Source organism: Spea bombifrons, chromosome 4, assembly GCF_027358695.1.
Source record: "Spea bombifrons isolate aSpeBom1 chromosome 4, aSpeBom1.2.pri, whole genome shotgun sequence".
NCBI classification, from domain to species: domain Eukaryota; kingdom Metazoa; phylum Chordata; class Amphibia; order Anura; family Pelobatidae; genus Spea; species Spea bombifrons.
Window position 1 is genome coordinate 48,211,822 of NC_071090.1, and position 18,817 is coordinate 48,230,638.

At 39.6% G+C, this 18,817-nt stretch overlaps 1 protein-coding gene across 6 annotated transcripts in view; it reads right to left on the reverse strand.

The window, feature by feature from the left end:
* Positions 1-1,873: 1,873 nt before the first annotated feature.
* The window catches only part of NAP1L1 (nucleosome assembly protein 1 like 1), a 151,285-nt gene continuing 134,341 nt past the window's right edge, over positions 1,874-18,817 (reverse strand). For 2 of the 6 annotated variants that reach the window (XM_053461980.1, XM_053461982.1), the window contains exons 2-15: positions 8,672-8,697; positions 7,887-7,975; positions 7,534-7,636; positions 7,299-7,440; positions 6,961-7,038; positions 6,410-6,538; positions 5,694-5,765; positions 5,114-5,253; positions 4,696-4,841; positions 4,579-4,598; positions 4,375-4,497; positions 3,942-3,974; positions 3,213-3,263; positions 1,874-2,559 (exon numbers count right to left, since the gene is read on the reverse strand). In XM_053461980.1, the coding sequence (XP_053317955.1) occupies positions 2,524-2,559; positions 3,213-3,263; positions 3,942-3,974; positions 4,375-4,497; positions 4,579-4,598; positions 4,696-4,841; positions 5,114-5,253; positions 5,694-5,765; positions 6,410-6,538; positions 6,961-7,038; positions 7,299-7,440; positions 7,534-7,636; positions 7,887-7,975; positions 8,672-8,688 (1,179 nt within the window). In that variant the 5' untranslated portion in view covers positions 8,689-8,697 and the 3' untranslated portion in view covers positions 1,874-2,523. Of the gene's footprint in view, positions 2,560-2,941; positions 2,975-3,212; positions 3,264-3,941; positions 3,975-4,374; positions 4,498-4,578; positions 4,599-4,695; positions 4,842-5,113; positions 5,254-5,693; positions 5,766-6,409; positions 6,539-6,960; positions 7,039-7,298; positions 7,441-7,533; positions 7,637-7,886; positions 7,976-8,671; positions 8,698-10,400; positions 10,506-14,620; positions 14,626-18,817 lie in introns of those variants that run through there. The other 4 variants (XM_053461981.1, XM_053461979.1, XM_053461978.1 and 1 more) reach the window with 4 other exon arrangements.

Genomic DNA, 18,817 nt, shown 5'->3' on the forward strand with positions numbered 1-18,817 from the left:
TCCATGTATCATGTTTCTGCTGATCTCTGCATTGTCTCCTATGTCGTTACCTGACAGTTGTACAATCTAAATATTCACCTTGACATTTGAAATACAATCTGTAGTTTAACTAGAAGACATGTGTGCAGTACTTGGCCCATTGTGTTTTCTTTGGCTCATTTGCTGTGTTGAGCAGAAGTACGCCTTTAATATAAACAATGTGCAAACATTTTCATACATATCAATGGCATTATTTCTAAGCACCCGTCGCTAGTATTTAGCAGCTGTAACAAACAGTATAGGGGTATTGGATAGTGGACTTCAAACTTAAATCAAAAGCTAATAATTTAGCTGGTACACCATTTTTTTTAATGTTCAATACAATGATGCTATGATTGCATGCTTTTATACTTATAATTAAAGTTTGCTTTGGAGATATGAATTCTAGGAGCAGACAGGAGTAAGGCTAGGGTTAATGCCACCTGGGTGCAGTATTTTACACCCCCACCCCCCATGCATGAGTTTGTTGGGCTGTTGGGAGACCACAGGTGTGTATTTTTTCCCAAATAGGAATTTTGACATCTGGTCAGTCCGTGCCCATGTCCTATTTTTGGGACATTCACCCCATCAAATCATACATGTTTTTAAACGAGACACCCCGTGGTCATGTAAAATGCTTGTATTTTAACTCTCAGTGCAAGAATTTCTATGAATATACAGCACAAATTTTAGGACTTGCACATAAAAAACACACATATATATATATATATACACACTGCATGGGGAGCCCTAAGTTCTCAGGAGGGTCTGGAGAGACCCTCTTGGGAACCTTTTTTTTTTTTTTTTTTTTTTTTTTTTAAGGACGCCACCATAAAGCAAGAGGCAAAATCTTTCACAGCAGTGCTTGTTAAGATGTCCCCAGCGTGTGGGATGTTTCTCACATCAATTGTCATCAAGGGGTTAAACAGCAGACATGGCTAGAGATGTAAAATTTCCATAAAATTTTGAAGCCATGGGAACAGTTAGGTTAACATTTTACCTGTCAATTAATCCCTGAGAGGACAGAAACAATCTACTGTATACCAACAAGGAGCCTGGCCTCGGCCAAGCAAAAAAGAAAATTCTGCAGCACCCCTACCGACAAACATTTTTCTAATGAATTGTATGCCAGGATTTTTTTTGTCTTTAGATGAGAGAACCTTGATTTGAGACTTTACATGTCATGAAGGTCTTCATGTTATATAGTTTGAATATCATGTCAAACACTTACTGCAAAACCATAGTCCATTCTTCCCTTCTCTAACTGTGCATATTCAAACCCTTTTAGTGCAACTTATTTATAATAAAATAAAGCACAATGGTAGACAAAAAAAAATTTAATACCAGGAAAGTTCAATTGGCTACTACAAATGACACACTGGAAGCAAAACTAAATAGTGTGAGATTTTAAATATCTACACGCACATAATATGCAGGTGAAATGCTAGTAAGCCCCCCCAATAAAGGAATCTGCCCAATACAGCTTTGAGACAGGCCTATCGATTTTTAAAAAGTAGGATTCTCACTATATTTGAGCTTAGTCTAAATTATGAACTTGATGTTGCCAATCTTTTGCCTATGCAAAATTTTGAAAGTCTCAGGCAATCATAAGCACTTTTTTGGGTGGTAGTAAGAGTGTAATTGCTAGCAGGTAACATCACACTCAGGCAGCTAGTGCAATAACTATGTAATAAATAGTTTAAAAAATTTCAGCCCCCAAAATTAAAGGTGCATCTTATACAAGGGAGCATCTTATACTTTGGGAAATAACACAAAAACAAAAAAAAACCCTTGTTTGGGTTGCATAGAACATATTTAACAATGCAATTTGAAGGAAAAGAAAAAGGAAACACCATTTCTGAAAATACTAGGTTTTATTCACACCCCAGTGGTAAACAATAACCTTTATGTTGACCATTAGATTGCTTGTAGATCACAGTCACATAAAATACAAAACCCATAGCATAAACAAGCAAACATGATAATGGACATGGGCTATCTGAAGTCACAGTCAAACCGAGTAGTTACTGAAATATACCATCTCCAAGGTAATAACTGCATTCCTAGAACAAAGTCATCATGAAGGCACAGCTATTGCAAGCATACAACCTGTTTAATCTACTGGGTTGAAAATACTTTGGTTCCTTGGGATAGGATTTTTCTAAACAATTACTAGTCTCCTAGCAGCCCTGATATTCTTGACAGCTGTAGTCTAATAGCAACATGGTAAGACTTCACAAGAACCAAAGAACTATGAAGCAGTGAAGAACATGCTTTAGGGTATTTCTGTATTGTATACATAGTTGGAAGGAAAGAACACCTTAATATACTATGTTGAATGAGCTTTAACATTTTTTAGATGTTTAGTTTTATTTATTTATTTTTTTAACAAAAATTTGTTTACTTTATTCTACCAAGAAGATACAAAACATAAGGCTGTAAGTAACTAATTTATGAGTTTAATTTATTACAGTGCAGGTAATACAAGGCCACATACACACTGCTTCATTGTTGCTTGCACTCAGCTGGGTTTTGATCTTTCTGTAGAGAGAAGAAATATTTTAAATATATTAGACTTGGTATACACACTTTCACCCAGTAACACATTACTGCAAATAACGGGAAGGAAAAAAAATAAATTTCACTCCAACTTGTGTCAATGGGACACTTTAGGGTTACATTTAAGCTCAGTTACTGAGGTTACTAATCTGAGAAATAGTCAAGTTTGGCTAAACTAAGAAATGCTTCTTTGTGAAACACCTAGCAGGTTTAAAAATATACCTGAAGTGAAATTTAACTTCAGCATACGGAGATGTGCATAAAATTGTGCATTTTCCAAAATATATTAGTGCTGTGTGAGGCATAACACAAAGACCATTAGTGTATTAAAGTATAGATGGCTCAATTAACAAGAACTACATACCCAGGGTAAGAATTCTACAGACATCATTTAAACCTAGTGGGGAAAATTCCAAAAATGTACTCATACAATAAGGAAATAAAGCATTAGTCTGCATAGATTAGAAAAAACATTTTAGAAGGAGAAGTTACAAAGGTGTACAAGCAAATGTAAACTTAAAATGATTGACACTGCACAACTATAAGCTTCAAAAAGCTCTAGATGCTGTTACAGTGCAATTTGAAACACATGCACCATTTAGCCATTGCAACTGCCTATAGAGTTGGAACCCTACCTTAGGCTCATAATCTGGATCATTTTCTTCGTCTGCCTCCTCTTCGCCTTCCTGTGAACAAAATGCCAAGTGCACAAAGATCAGTCTATTTCCATAGCTTCAGATGATTGAAGGATCTTGGCTGTCACATCCTATGTGATACTTAGACTAGCTTGCCTTTGTTCCAGACAAAAATGGTTCACCCCATTTCTCCAAGTGATGCCTGAATATAGCGGTCATGTCCCAACAACAAGCTATTGTAATGTGGAATGATTGTATTTTAAAAAGTAGTGTGCTTAATAGTTTTAGAAGTCAAAGGTTTACATGGACTTTAGAATCTAGTAACTTTAGATGCTGCTAATGTAGCAAAAAGCCCCATTTCCACTGATATTCCATCCTTATTTCTGGTCTGCATTATAATATTGTATACAGATAATGGATGTTTATGGTCTTGCTTTTAAAGGCAAAAAATGTTTACATCTTGCTTTACATGATGCCCAAATATTCACCACACGGGGCAATACATTCCATACCATTTACAGTCCACAACTGCAGTACACTATTCTAAAAGCAGCCTTCCGATGGGATTGCAATATATTATATTATATAATTATACACACATACAGCAGCTAGTGGTCAGTGTTTAACAGAATATAAGTTTGCAAACCCAAGTTCTACCCAACACCACTAGCTGATGCTTCATAAAGAAAAAAAAATGGGGGGCATTTTAAAAGCTGCCATAATAGTTACCTCATCATCAGCCTCTTCACCTTCTTCATCATACTGGAAGAGAAACCATTTAAGTTACCGATGCGGACATTAAAAACACACAAAACAAGGGAGAAGCCTACACTGCAAATACACAACTTTTCTGAACCCCATGCCTACAGACAAAACACATGGAAAATGAACATTCCCAATACTTGTGAACGCACAGAAGACATGAGAATTTCACATGATGACAAACTGCCAAGAAGCCATTAAGCAGTAATGAGTTAAACAATGCTTACTCAGCTTGAAAACAAGACTTAAGCTGAATTCAAGAAGTGAACTGGGTGTTTATACCTTTAATGAGCAGCTACTCAAGCAAACCAAGAACTCACCAAATGGTTAGTAAAGCTTTACAAATCTTTTCCATAGTTAAGGGCTAGCCTAAAAATCAGTTTTAATAACAGCCACTTACATCATCATCGTCATCCTCAATAGCCTCGCCAGTAAAGTAAAGCACAGACCGAGGAATTATTCTTTCACGTAAGAAGTGACCAATTTCAAAGTCTGCAGTGAGAATAGCTTCAGCATCATCATCCTTAAGAAGAAAAATTGGAAGATTTGTAGCTGACAGGCAATATAAAACACCAAGTCATAAAAGCTATTACACATCACTTACCAGCACACCGCTTTCGGGTACTAGAGAAAAAGGAAAAAAAAAAAAAAAAAAAGATTCTGTGAGTTTAGACGCTTGCGAGACATGCTGAAGTCAACTATTCTTAACAGCTATACATACCTTCTGGTGGACTAAAGAAGTTGAAGAAGGAGTCATTAGGAACAGTTTTTGTAACAGTCCTTACTGTACCACGACCCTTATGCTTCTGTTTCTTCTTAATAGTTTTTAAAGTAACATTCTTTCCTTTCTTCCAGTCAATTTGGCACCTGCAAGAAGCAAAATACAGATACTGTTAATGCAATGCAGCAGAAAAAGACAACTAAAAGATTGAGTTCTCAAATGAAAGCTAGGAAGGAGAGTCCTGGCAATATAAGCAAGCTATTCCAAGCACCTCTGCTTCCATTACACAAATTGCCATAGAAACAGTAAAGTGTTAGGCCATCAGGTCAATAGACTTTTCCTTGAATCAGAGTGCACCATATTGCAAGATGTAAGCCATGAATCCGTTTGCTACCTTTCTAAAGGTTTTGCTACATACCCTGTACAGCCCATGATTTCTGGTCCATCAAAAGAGAAAGGATCGGACTCGTCAGGCTCTGATCGCATTTTGTATGTCTTTGTCAACACATCATTTGTGAAGTACTCATTTGGTTCAAAGTAGAATTCTAATGTGAAACTCTGGAGAGAAAATTAGTATTAACAGCAAGGCAAAAATATCCAGGTAATATTTTGTAGAGCATCTAACTTTACACTTCAAGGTACACATTGCACGTTACATTTTCAAGATTACCTCCCTAAGAGAAGCACTACACACTAATAGGCTTCACTTATAATGGGTAATACAACGAGATTTCACAATTAGCCTTATTTCAGGGTCATACATGTATTCTCCTCCTGTCTACCACTTGGGCATAGTACAAGTATAGAAGCTTCGTTCTAAAGTGCTTTTCAAACAGGCACCTACATTCAGTCCTACCCAAAATGAAAGTTAGGAGTTTGGAAGAATATTTGCCCCAAAAAACCAGTAGGTTATGGTTTACTTTACTGACCAAACACTATGTATATACAAGGCAAGCATTTGTTATTCATCTTTTTAGTATGTTGACACCAAAACTTACCATTGGCTGCCCAGCTTCTGAAAACTTCACTTTAATGTCTTTCAAATGTTTCAGGATTGGTTCATCATGTTCCTAAACATTACAGAAGTGAGGAAACGTGCAGATAAAAGGCTTTAGTTTCTGAAGCTTCAATACTAGACTTTTTAAACATTGGCATCACAATGACTACTTCACCCAAATGTTTATAGGCAGAAAATCATAACATGAGCTACATTGACTAAACATTCTAGGAAGGTAAAGCTGATTAACCCCTTCCGTACCGGTGACGTCCCTGGTACTTCCACAGACCGAGGCGTACACGGTATGTCATTGATTATGTGCGATCCAGTGTTGCGAGGGGCAGCTGCTACTGTCCACTGGGTGTCCCCAACCATCCGCAGCAGCCACTCCCCCTCCATTCCATGCACGTGATCGCTTTGAAGCGAATCACAGGCACGGAATTAAAATATTTAAATAAAACTGCGGTCTTCAAGGGAAGACGCAGTACAAGAACGCCGGTACGGAAGAGGTTAAATAAAAGGCTGCAAGTGGAGGTTTTCTAGCAGCCACTGAAAGTCAATAGTGGGTGGATGTAGGATGAAAAGAGGACATACAATTTACCCTCCTGCTCACATTGAGGGAAACTGTATACCAAATATCTTACGAAATTAAAAGGGAAACTGTCCTCTTCAGACATTAGTATAGCTTGTCTCAAAGAAGCAGAGCAAGTTATATACCTGAACCATATCACTTAGAAGATCAACATTTTTGAAGACAGTTAGCCAGAATTCTGGTATTCCTTTGGGGTCCTCTTTCTCTTCATCTTTCTTTTCCTCTTCAAGTTTTGCCTTCTCTTTCAGGTCCTCCTTAGGGAAACATGAATACAATTCAATCCTTCCCAGACATGTTAAATCTTGTCCATACTACTGCATCTGCAGTGATTCAGATGGCAGATGCTTGTCAGCATCAAAAGTGATAAAATGGTTTATTGTGCTTACTTTAGGAACACGTTATGGTTTATGTATGAAAACTACTTAAAATACTTCTATATCTTAAATTACTACATAGATTCTTTCAGATTAGAAGTATCCCCCAGCTATTTCAAGTGCAATAGACTGCTATTCATGGCACAAAACAATGGAGCTGCACTGCAAGTTCTCCTTTTAGGGGGTGGCTATTTTTTCCTTATAGGTAAAGTAGATTAAAAGTACAAACTAAATAAGCACTAAAAACTTAAATATGCATTCTTCAATTTTTGACAGTGGCCATAAAGCACTATACTACTTACTGAGATCTCTTCCTCCTCGTCTTTCCACTCACACTCTTCTTCTGTGGGCTCATAGGTGGCATTTATGATATCGCTTCTCTGTGGTTTGAAAATAGATTAGTTAAACATTAGCATCCACTTCTGGCCAAGAAAGCAGCGATAACACCAAAATGAAACTATTTTCCCAAAAGGGTATAAAAATCCTTCTAAACTCCAAAAGGCAATCTTTTCTTCATCTATCAATGTCAGAATAGTTTATCTTTAGCATAGGTAACTAAACTCATGGGCTCATTAGAAAGGCACCCAAGTTCTGAAACTACATTCTCAAGTTGTGGAAAGGTGTAGAGTTATCAACTTACTTTGTCAAAGAGTGGCTGATACAAAGCAGCATACTTTCTTTCCAACTCATGGACTTCTTCATAGAACTTTGCTTCAATTTGTGCACATTTTACTTGGAGATTCTTAAGTGCATTCACTCGCCTCTTAACTACTTTAGGCAGACTGCAGGCAACACACAAATGGAGGTCATCAGTTACAAGTTTCTGAACATTTGTGGGCGAGGTAAATACATCAATTTATGTCATTAGCAAGTACCTTTCAATGTATCCTGTAGGAGTACCAACAAGGTCATCAAGTCTTTCTTGGAGGGCAGCAAGAATTTGAGGGTTCTGCATCATTTGAGCAGTCAATTGCCTAGCTGATATAAGAAATATTTACATTAATACAGAGCACCATCTTGCAGGTTCTAGTAGTTTTTGTGCCAATATCTATTTAGAACAGTCAGAAGAACTGAAAGGGATTTTTAAGTCATCCCATTATTATTTTATATAAAATGAGGTTCTTGCAAGAATACAATTTATATCAAATATCTGCTTTATGGTGCTGCAAGAGCTACACTATAGACCAAGGTAATTAATGCAAGCATCATCTGAATTTAGAGCAAATACCTTTACTGTTTGCTTCCTCTCCAGTTTCTTCTTCCTCTACTTCTTCAACATCTTCCATGTCCTGTTGGTCAAGCTCAGCTTGCTCTTTGCTGTGTAAACAAATACCATTAAATAGTTATAGGATCACTTGACAGGCCTGCACCTTTATTGTTCATCTAACAAACGTCTGCCTCATCTGCCCATCTATGCATAGAATAACAGCCTATCAAGCACTAGGACAGTCACAGACAACCATAAGGCTACCATTTGGTTAAAAAGTGCTGTATTCAAAGAACACACATTTTAAATGGCAACAATTCCAGCTACACATTGATCTTGTTATTTCCAACATGTATAGCTAAAGTGTATTTTGCCATTCTGCATCATTTGTTTCATAAAAAGTATGCCTATAAACGTGACAGCTGGGTAGGCGGCACACAACACCAATGCACTGCTGTGATATAGAACCCGCAATCACGACACTAGATAGACCGAAGCATCTTTTATACAAGCATACTGTATATGCACACTTAGTGTACCGATTTGGCCACCAACACTGTGGTGGCATAAGCTAGCCATTGTAAAATTGAATATTTAAAATGGGACCCTATTTTTACCAGTTGTATAAACTGTACATTTTTGGATACCATGTTATAAGGTAGTGGCAATGAATTTGACAAATTGCTTATGTTCAACTGCAGGTTACATACATTGCCACAAACAGCATCTAATGTCCCCAATAGATACCACTAGTACAGAAGTAATTTCAGTAAATATGCAAGGGGATACAACATTGCAATACTTACTTGTCTATATTTGCCATGTTATCACCTAAAGAAAAAAATGGAAACATGATTACAGTTAAAGTTACCCATACAGTGAACAGACTACAACACAAAATCAATATATCTGCACTAAGGCCATTTGGGTTGAAAAGCATTGCACCCATTCTAGACATGCCCTAAAAATAAAAAAGCGTTCTGTAAACATACATAGAAGTGAAATAGGATTTTTTTTGTATTGCCTGCTTACTTTCTGAAATATAAAAATTTAATTCAAAACGTTGATTTTTAACACAAGTATCAAAGAGCTCCAAGTTACGACCTACCATCGATAAGCTTAGTGGAAATAAGAGTTTAACAGAGCAGATACTAGGCTAAAGGTAGCTGAAAGCGTCTCATCAAGTAACTATGGAGCCAGCTCTAGATCAGAATTATAGCATAATTAAAGGGAACTTGATTTACTTTACACAGTTTACCTATTAAGGAAGGTATACTAATTACTAGTACCATCAAGCATTTAGCTTTTTATTGCGCTGCTACTTATATTCTTATATTATTCTTCAGCCACCATTCAACGATTTGTTAGCAGAACGACTTCAGTCCCGTTAGCAATGCTAGCGTTCCGCTAACGGAACGGACAGTATCCAAGCTACCACGCTGCTCCTAGTGAAGGGTATTTGGTTTCCTTTTACTAAGCATGATCGGGTCTGTAAGTACTAAAAAATGTTAAAATAATGTACAAGCAAAATATCGGGAACGCAATTAACTTTAAAAGGGGCTCATCGCACAGACGGGTTTAATTACAAGCATTCATGTCTTCTGTCACATAGGCGTACAGAAGACACCCAAGAGTTAACTGGAGACAAATGCACTCCCTCGCCGCCATCGGTAAGGCAGTCAAGTAACAGTGTCTGCCCATACGGGACTGAGGAGGGCCGCTCACCACGTGGTGCAGCCTCATCTGTACCACGCAGTAACCACAGACCGTGTATTCCGGTAGAAAAGAGACCAGCATGTAGCCACTGCATATGTGCGACACCATGTTCAATACCAGGAGGGGCCGGACAGGCAGCCGATCAGATCGGTATTAAAACCCGGCAGCACGTGCTAGCTAGCAGACGGTCAGGGGGGGGGTTTAACCCCGTCACTGCCAAACCTTGCGGAATCTACGAACTTGCGATTAGCCATCATTTTACTCCACAAACATTAAAGCCTCTAGTTAGCAAGGAGTGCCAACCCGGAGGCACACGCTGTGACATGTCACTCAGATACCCCAGTGTCAGCAGACACGCCCGGAGCAGTCCCCTGCGACCCCATAATTTGACAGCACTAGCTCAGTATTGAGCTTCGCTGGGAGTATGGCGAGCAAATCACGGGCCTTTCCGACATAACAGGGAGAAGGCCTAGACATCCCCGATATACGCATCCTCCCATAGCGTCGCTCTTATTACAAACACGCCAGCGGCGGAACCGGGCCCAGCCATAGAGAAGACAGATAAGTGCAGCCCCTAAGCACACTGACAGCGGGCCCACGCGGGTACCCTGGACGGATGCGATCACCAGCCTACTGACGTTCGCCCTCCCTCTGCGCCAGGGGCAGATATTGTAGAGCTCGCAGCTTCCATAGTCAGGAAGCAAGGGGATAAGGAGCGCCATAGCATCCTCCGCTACAAACACTTGAAGCGTAATAAAATACACCGAACAGCCTTATAGTATCCCGCGACCACTTACGAAGATACACGAAAGCCCTTACCGGGGTGGGCAGACCAGAGAATCCGCCGCCGCGCAGTGGTCGTAACTGAGAGACAGGAGGAAGCGCCCCTTTAGGATGGCGGCAAAATAATAAGAGGGAGCAAAGATCCCGCCGCTCGCGCTCATATAGAACAGGCGGCGTCAGCACGTACTGACCCCCCCCTCTTGTCACCAAGGTAACGCGCGCCCGGCCTGGGCAGTTCGCGCGCGTTTCGACGAGGGCGTGGCGCGGGCTCGTGCTTCTGTCTGATCTGTCATTGACGTTTGTCATTAGCATATTGATCAGCCACCTTCGGTATGAGACCTGCAGACAGCATCGCTGTGTGTTGCGCTCTATTACCTAGTGTTTCTATGTCTTGTCATAGCGCTCTATTACCTAGCGGTTCTATGTCTTCTCATAGCGCTCTATTACCTAGCGTTTCTATGTCTTCTCATAGCGCTCTATTACCTAGCGTTTCTATGTCTTCTCATAGCGCTCTATTACCTAGCGTTTCTATGTCTTCTCATAGCGCTCTATTACCTAGCGTTTCTATGTCTTCTCATAGCGCTCTATTACCTGGCGTTTCTGTCTTCTCATAGCGCTCTATTACCTAGCGTTTCTATGTCTTCTCATAGCGCTCTATTACCTGGCGTTTCTATGTCTTCTCATAGCGCTCTATTACCTAGCGTTTCTATGTCTTCTCATAGCGCTCTATTACCTGGCGTTTCTATGTCTTCTCATAGCGCTCTATTACCTAGCGTTTCTATGTCTTCTCATAGCGCTCTATTACCTAGCGTTTCTATGTCTTCTCATAGCGCTCTATTACCTAGCGTTTCTATGTCTTTTCATAGCGCTCTTATTACTTAGCGTTTCTATGTCTTCTCATAGCGCTCTTATTACCTAGTGTTTCTATGTCTTCTCATAGCACTCTATTACCTAGTTTTTCTAGGGTCTTATCATAGCGCTCTATTACCTAGCGTTTCTATGTCTTCTCATAGCGCTCTATTACCTAGCGTTTCTATGTCTTCTCATAGCGCTCTATTACCTAGTGTTTCTATGTCTTCTCATAGCGCTCTATTACCTAGCGTTTCTATGTCTTCTCATAGCGCTCTATTACCTAGCGTTTCTATGTCTTCTCATAGCGCTCTATTACCTAGCGTTTCTATGTCTTCTCATAGCGCTCTATTACCTAGCGTTTCTATGTCTTCTCATAGCGCTCTATTACCTAGTGTTTCTATGTCTTTTCATAGCGCTCTTATTACCTAGTGTTTCTATGTCTTCTCATAGCTCTCTATTACCTAGTGTTTCTATGTCTTCTCATAGCGCTCTATTACCTAGCGTTTCTATGTCTTCTAATAGCGCTCTATTACCTAGCGTTTCTATGTCTTGTCATAGCGCTCTATTACCTAGCGTTTCTATGTCTTCTCATAGCGCTCTATTACCTAGCGTTTCTATGTCTTCTCATAGCGCTCTATTACCTAGCGTTTCTATGTCTTCTCATAGCGCTCTATTACCTAGCGTTTCTATGTCTTCTCATAGCGCTCTATTACCTGGCGTTTCTGTCTTCTCATAGCGCTCTATTACCTAGCGTTTCTATGTCTTCTCATAGCGCTCTATTACCTGGCGTTTCTATGTCTTCTAATAGCGCTCTATTACCTAGCGTTTCTATGTCTTCTCATAGCGCTCTATTACCTAGCGTTTCTATGTCTTCTCATAGCGCTCTATTACCTAGCGTTTCTATGTCTTTTCATAGCGCTCTTATTACCTAGCGTTTCTATGTCTTCTCATAGCGCTCTTATTACCTAGTGTTTCTATGTCTTCTCATAGCACTCTATTACCTAGTTTTTCTAGGGTCTTATCATAGCGCTCTATTACCTAGCGTTTCTATGTCTTCTCATAGCGCTCTATTACCTAGCGTTTCTATGTCTTCTCATAGCGCTCTATTACCTAGTGTTTCTATGTCTTCTCATAGCGCTCTATTACCTAGCGTTTCTATGTCTTCTCATAGCGCTCTATTACCTAGCATTTCTATGTCTTCTCATAGCGCTCTATTACCTAGCGTTTCTATGTCTTCTCATAGCGCTCTATTACCTAGCGTTTCTATGTCTTCTCATAGCGCTCTATTACCTAGTGTTTCTATGTCTTTTCATAGCGCTCTTATTACCTAGTGTTTCTATGTCTTCTCATAGCTCTCTATTACCTAGTGTTTCTATGTCTTCTCATAGCGCTCTATTACCTAGCGTTTCTATGTCTTCTAATAGCGCTCTATTACCTAGCGTTTCTATGTCTTCTCATAGCGCTCTATTACCTAGCGTTTCTATGTCTTCTCATAGCGCTCCATTACCTAGTGTTTCTATGTCTTTTCATAGCGCTCTTATTACCTAGTGTTTCTATGTCTTCTCATAGCGCTCTATTACCTAACGTTTCTATGTCTTCTCATAGCGCTCTTATTACCTAGTGTTTCTATGTCTTCTCATATCGCTCTATTACCTAGTGTTTCTATGTCTTTTCATAGCGCTCTTATTACCTAGTGTTTCTATGTCTTCTCATAGCACTCTATTACCTAGTTTTTCTAGGGTCTTCTCATAGCGCTCTATTACCTAGTGTTTCTATGTCTTCTCATAGCACTCTATTAATTAGTGTTTCTATGTCTTATCATAGCGCTCTATTACCTAGTGTTTCTATATCTTTTCATAGTGCTCTATTACCTAGTGTTTCTGTATCTTTTCATAGCGCTCTATTACCTAGTGCAGGAGTGTCCAAGTTTTTTCTGCAGTGGGCCACTTCATCAGAATTGTATACGTGCGAGGGCTGCACTCATTTTTCACTGTGAGAAAATATGGCCTTTAATAAGATATGCAGATTAAAATAAAGTAAATAACACAAAACCTTTACTTTTCCTCTCACTGATTTCTGGGCCTAGAGAGTTTTGTGACTACAAATTCAGGATTCTGGAAAAGTAAAAATGAAATAGTTCTATTTATTCTAGGGATGCACCAAAATGAAAATTCTGGACTGAAACCGAAAATTCAGGGTTCACTTAGCCAAAACCGAAAATTACCTTTAAAAATAATAAAAAATCCCGCACTTTTAATAAAAGTAAGTTACACACCAAAATTGTACGAAAAATGTAATAAAAATTTTAATATATATATATGATTGTTAACGGCAATCTCAGGCATACCCAGATTCCAGCATGTACTGGTTTGCTGGGCATGATAGTAGTGTGATTGCTGTCAACAATCATATAAATTAATATTGTTATTGTATTTTTTTGTCCAATTTTGGTGTGTTACTTACTTTTAATAAAAGTGTGGTTAACACACCACAATTTGACAAAAAAAATAATTCAACAATATGACTTGGCATGATAGGGGTGTGATTGCTAATAGCAATCACACTCCTATCATACCCAGGCAACCAGTAAATGTTGGAACCTAGGCATGATGGGATTGTGATTGCTGCTAGCAATCACACTCCTATCATGCCAAGTCAGCCAGTACATGCTGAAACCTGGCTAGCTGCCCCCTTGTGTATTGATGCTGCTAGCAGTATGGGGTCTGCACATCACGTACAGCCACCCTATACCATGCCCCCTCCACTTACACATCCATGCTATCACACACACACACACACACTCATTCATTCACAGATTCATTCCCTCAATCACGCATACTCATTCAAACACCCTCCCCCACCCCCTTACCTGCACTGCAGCTCTCTCAATGCCATTCGCAGACTTAAGCAGGGGGCGCGGCCTCCCTCTGCGTTCTCTTTTACTGCACAGAGGAAGCTGGACTGGAGCAGAGTCATATGATATCACGTACATTCATGTGGCTCTGCCCTGGCTGCTGATCTTAACGCGGGCCGTACCTCGAGGTCCCGCGGGCCGCATGTTGGACGCCCCTGACTTAGTGTTTCTATGTCTTCTCATAGCGCTCTATTACCTAGTGTTTCTGTCTTCTCATAACCCTCTATTACCTAGTGTTTCTGTCTTCTCATAATGCTTTATTACTTAGTGTTTCTATGTCTTCTCATAGCACTCTATTACCTAGTGTTTCTATGTCTTCTCATAACCCTCTATTACCTAGTGTTTCTGTCTTCTCATAATGCTTTATTACCTAATGTTTCTATGTCTTCTCCTAGCGCTCTGTTACCTAGTGTTTCTATGTCTTATCATAGCACTCTATTACCTAGTGTTTCTATGTCTTCTCATAGCACTTGCTAGATGAGAACTCTTAGGGTTGGCTAGGGTTGGTTTCCATCCAGTCTGTTTTGTCCAACACACATCCATCTCTCATTATTTAGCCTATGGCAGCAAACTGGGATCAGTTGCTTATTATATTAAAAAAATAAAATCACACAGAGATACAAACACCTGTCACATTTCTCTAAATAATTCTGCATACAAGACAACAAAGTGTCCATGTGAGAAGTGTCCATGTGAAATGAAGATTACACCCTTGGGCTCAGTATATAAACTTGCAGGTATATGCAGTACAAAGACCAATGCCGAACAATCAGGCATGCCAGCCAACATCTTGTGCCCATAACACAATAAACAATAAATAATAAATGGAATGACTATTTCCCGGGTGGTAAGTTACACTGCAACAATAGTCTTTGAGTTACTGCAGACCTAACCAATTTAATTAACATGCTATATGTGTGGAGGTTATCAAGCATATGTTACTAAAGTTAGACATTATTATTATCTTTATTACTTTATTTTGTAATAAGTTATATCAACTGATGCACATTTAGTATTTCTTAGAATTTGTACCTTCAACATAACACTGAACAGAAAACAGCAATCACATGACTTTATATTTAATTGACTGAAATCATGTTGACAGGGAAAAGATGGCCACAGGTCAAATACAGTTTATCAATTCCTTATGGTTGGTAAGAATTGTTACCATTCTGTAATGAAATTACTAAGGGATTGAGTAATTTATTAATCTCCTTTGGGATATTAGGAAGAACTGTCATACTTCCCTAGGAGATACAACTCCACACACTAGGGAGGCAAATATGTTTTACCTTCTATCCAAAAAGCATAGACTTCCGAGCAAATTGCTCCGTATATACATTAAGAAGGTATATAACTTTTTTTGCTTGTACATATGTTTTTATACATTGGCCAAATCTTGCGATTACATTTGAAAGCATTTTTCCCCAAAAAATATTTGGAATCTGCTTCCCTCTAGACTTGTGTGTAAATGTTTCCTGTTAAATAGTATTTCTAGTATAAGCCTATCAGACCTATTAATAATAACCTCACAAGCAGGCAGAATTGCACATGGACACAGGGAAAATATATTTATTCAAAGCAAGCATAAATAAAGCAGTATGTATAACAATATCCCCAGAAAGTTATTTGTGTTGATCACCTATGGTTAAAAATTGTGGTATAGGCAAACTGCATCATCAACGGTTCCGCTGCTAAATAAGGGAACTATATACCTGCTGTATACTTCCTTAATTATTAACACTCCACATCTATTAAAACATCACTGTCCTATGGATGATGTTTGATTAACAAACTATTATAATATTGGTGTGGGAACAAGTATGTTGGTATAGTTTAATAATAATCCACATACTGGTATATTTAGTTTTTTACTTGATCTCTGATTTTATTGCACATTAAACAAAAAAATATGAAGTGTACCACATCAGCATGGCATAAATATTTGAATCATGTTTAAAGAAAATAAATAATGCATTTGCTGATCCTTACTCTACTTTTATTGTTGAAGGTTGAAACTCGATATATGTGGAACAAAGGCATTGTGTAAGTCCAATGCAACATACAATTAAAAATGACACCCTAGAATACAGTGTGATGAAAAAAGGATACATGGTTTCCAAATATAGCTCACTAAGCTTTATTTATTTGTATTGTTTTATAGTGCTCCAGAGCACTAATGCCATGTGCCACCCCTGATAACCAGTGGCTAAATCCCCTTATTGGTCAAAAATGTTTTCGTTTTCCTCTGAAGTAGAGATTTCTGTGGCTCATGTGGCTCTGCATCTTTTTTATATTGGCCCAATAAAAGGTATCAACTTTGACTAAAGAAGTCATCTTCTCTCAGGCCAGTATGGCTGTATTCATTTTCCTTGGCAAAACCAAATACATTCAGGAAATATATGTGCAAGCTGAGAGTTCTCCCTGCTACGAGTAGAGGTGGGGAAGACCCTGAACTTCACATGCTCTGATTTTTTACATTTGTTTTTTCTCAATTAGGCTTGAGGTGTGGCTCCTTAACATTGACTAGGTGCTAGCAGAGGTACACCATGAAGTTTTCTCCTATGATTGCCAGTGCATGCAGGTGGGATGTGGCAGAGACACAGGTTTAGTAGCCTCCATGAGCAAGATACTTCTCTGGGTGGTCCCATCACAAAATGCAGTATTTAATACAGTGCTCTATTAATATTGTAATTATTTATCATCTTAGTCATTTTGTTCATTTTCTTTTTGTTTTAGAATACATATAGTTGAATGGAACTATATATATAAATATATATATATATATATATATATATATATATATGTGTGTGTGTGTGTGTGTAAATATATATATATATAGTTTGTTATTATTTAAGTCTTTCTTATTTTTAAACAATGTCCATTATTATACTCAAACAGGTTAGACATCCCTGGTGAAACAATCCAAATGGCACGTGATTTAGGAAAATGGTAAGAATGGTCGAGAGTGTGGCAGCTGCAGTTAAATGTTGAGAAATGTAAAATAATGCACTTGGGATGTAAAAATCCAGATGCTGTACCTCAAAGACCTGTATTGGGACCCATACTTTTTAATATTTTTATTGGCGATATTATAAAAGATCTAATCGGCAAGGTATGTCTTTTTACAGATAATACAAAGGTCTGCAACAGGCTTAATTATTTAAGTAAATTAGAAAAATGGTCAAGAATGTGGTAACTACTGTAGCATTAGTAGCAGGAAAAGGGAGGTGATTCTGCCATTTTACAGATCTTTAGTAAAACATTACCTAGAGTATTGTGTTCAGTTCCGGAGACCCTATATCAAGAAGGCTATTTTGGATAGAGTTTAGAAGAGGGGCTACCAAAATGGTGAAGGGTTTGCAGGATAAAAGTTATGTATAGTAGACTTGTGCATCCGGATTTTAATGAAATTTGCCAGTTTTATTAATTCGTACAAATGTACGAGATTTTCATTTGCATTTTGTTACTCTCTCACTCTCTCTCACGTTCTCTCTCAATGCCTCCCTACCTTCACCGATGTGGCTCACCAAGGCAGCAAACTTAGTCAGTTGGTACATGGTGGATTTATCAACTATAATAGAGGGCATAGCGGCATAACCATAAGCAGGGCCGGCCTTTGGGGTGTGCGACCTGTGCGACCGCACAGGGCGCCACACTCCAGGGGGCGCCGCCGCCGGGTCCTCCCCCGCCGCGGGGTCCTCCTCCTCCGCCGCCGCCGCCGCCACGGGGTCCTCCGCCGCCGCTGCTGCTGCTGCTGCCGCCGCCGCCGCCACAGGGTCCTCCTCCGCTGCTGCTGCTGCTGCTGCTGCTGCTGCCGCCGCCGCCGCCGCCGCGGGGTCCTCCTCCCCCGCGCCCTCTGCACCTAAATGAAAACGTTGTTTTTTTTTGTTGTTGTTTTTTTTAACTTTAATTAACAACCTCCTTGTTAAAAAAAGTTTTTTTTTTAACTTTATTTAACATGGAGGATGTTAAATAAAGTTAAAAAAACAAACAACAAAAAAAAAACAACAATGTTTTCATTTATGTCCCGGGCAGGGGCGCCGAGCGGTTGCTCGTGAAGTTCTCAGCAACCGCTCGACGCCCCTTACTCTCCGTCGCGGTGCCGGCGCTCAACATGAAATGCCGGCAGGACTCCTCAAGGTAAGTTTGAAGGGGCAGAGGGGGGGTAGTTTGAAGGGGCAGAGGGGGGGGTAGTTTGAAGGGGCAGAGGGGGGGTAGTTTGAAGGGGCAGAGGGGGTATTTTGAAGGGGCAGAGGGGGGGGTAGTTTGAATGGGCAGAGGGGGGTAGTTTGAAGGGGCAGAGGGGGGGTAGTTTGAAGGGGCATAGGGGGGTAGTTTGAAGGGGCATAGGGGGGTAGTTTGAAGGGGCAGGGGGGGTAGTTTGAAGGGGCAGAGGGGGGGCGCCAGAGGAGTAGTTCGCACAGGGCGCCGGAACACCTAAGGCCGGCTCTGACCATAAGCTCAGCCTTTGAGATGTTAAGCTTAATAGCAATGCTATTCCAGAAAGACAGTCGGAGTCTACAGTTTAGATGTAATGTAAGGATGTTTTTTTACAGTGAGGATGGTAGATACATTGAATATCCTCTCATCAGAGATTAGAGGCTAATACAGCAAGGGAATCCAAACATGCATGGGATAATAAGCAGACATCTCAGATGTGTACTGTGGATGTGCAAACACTGTA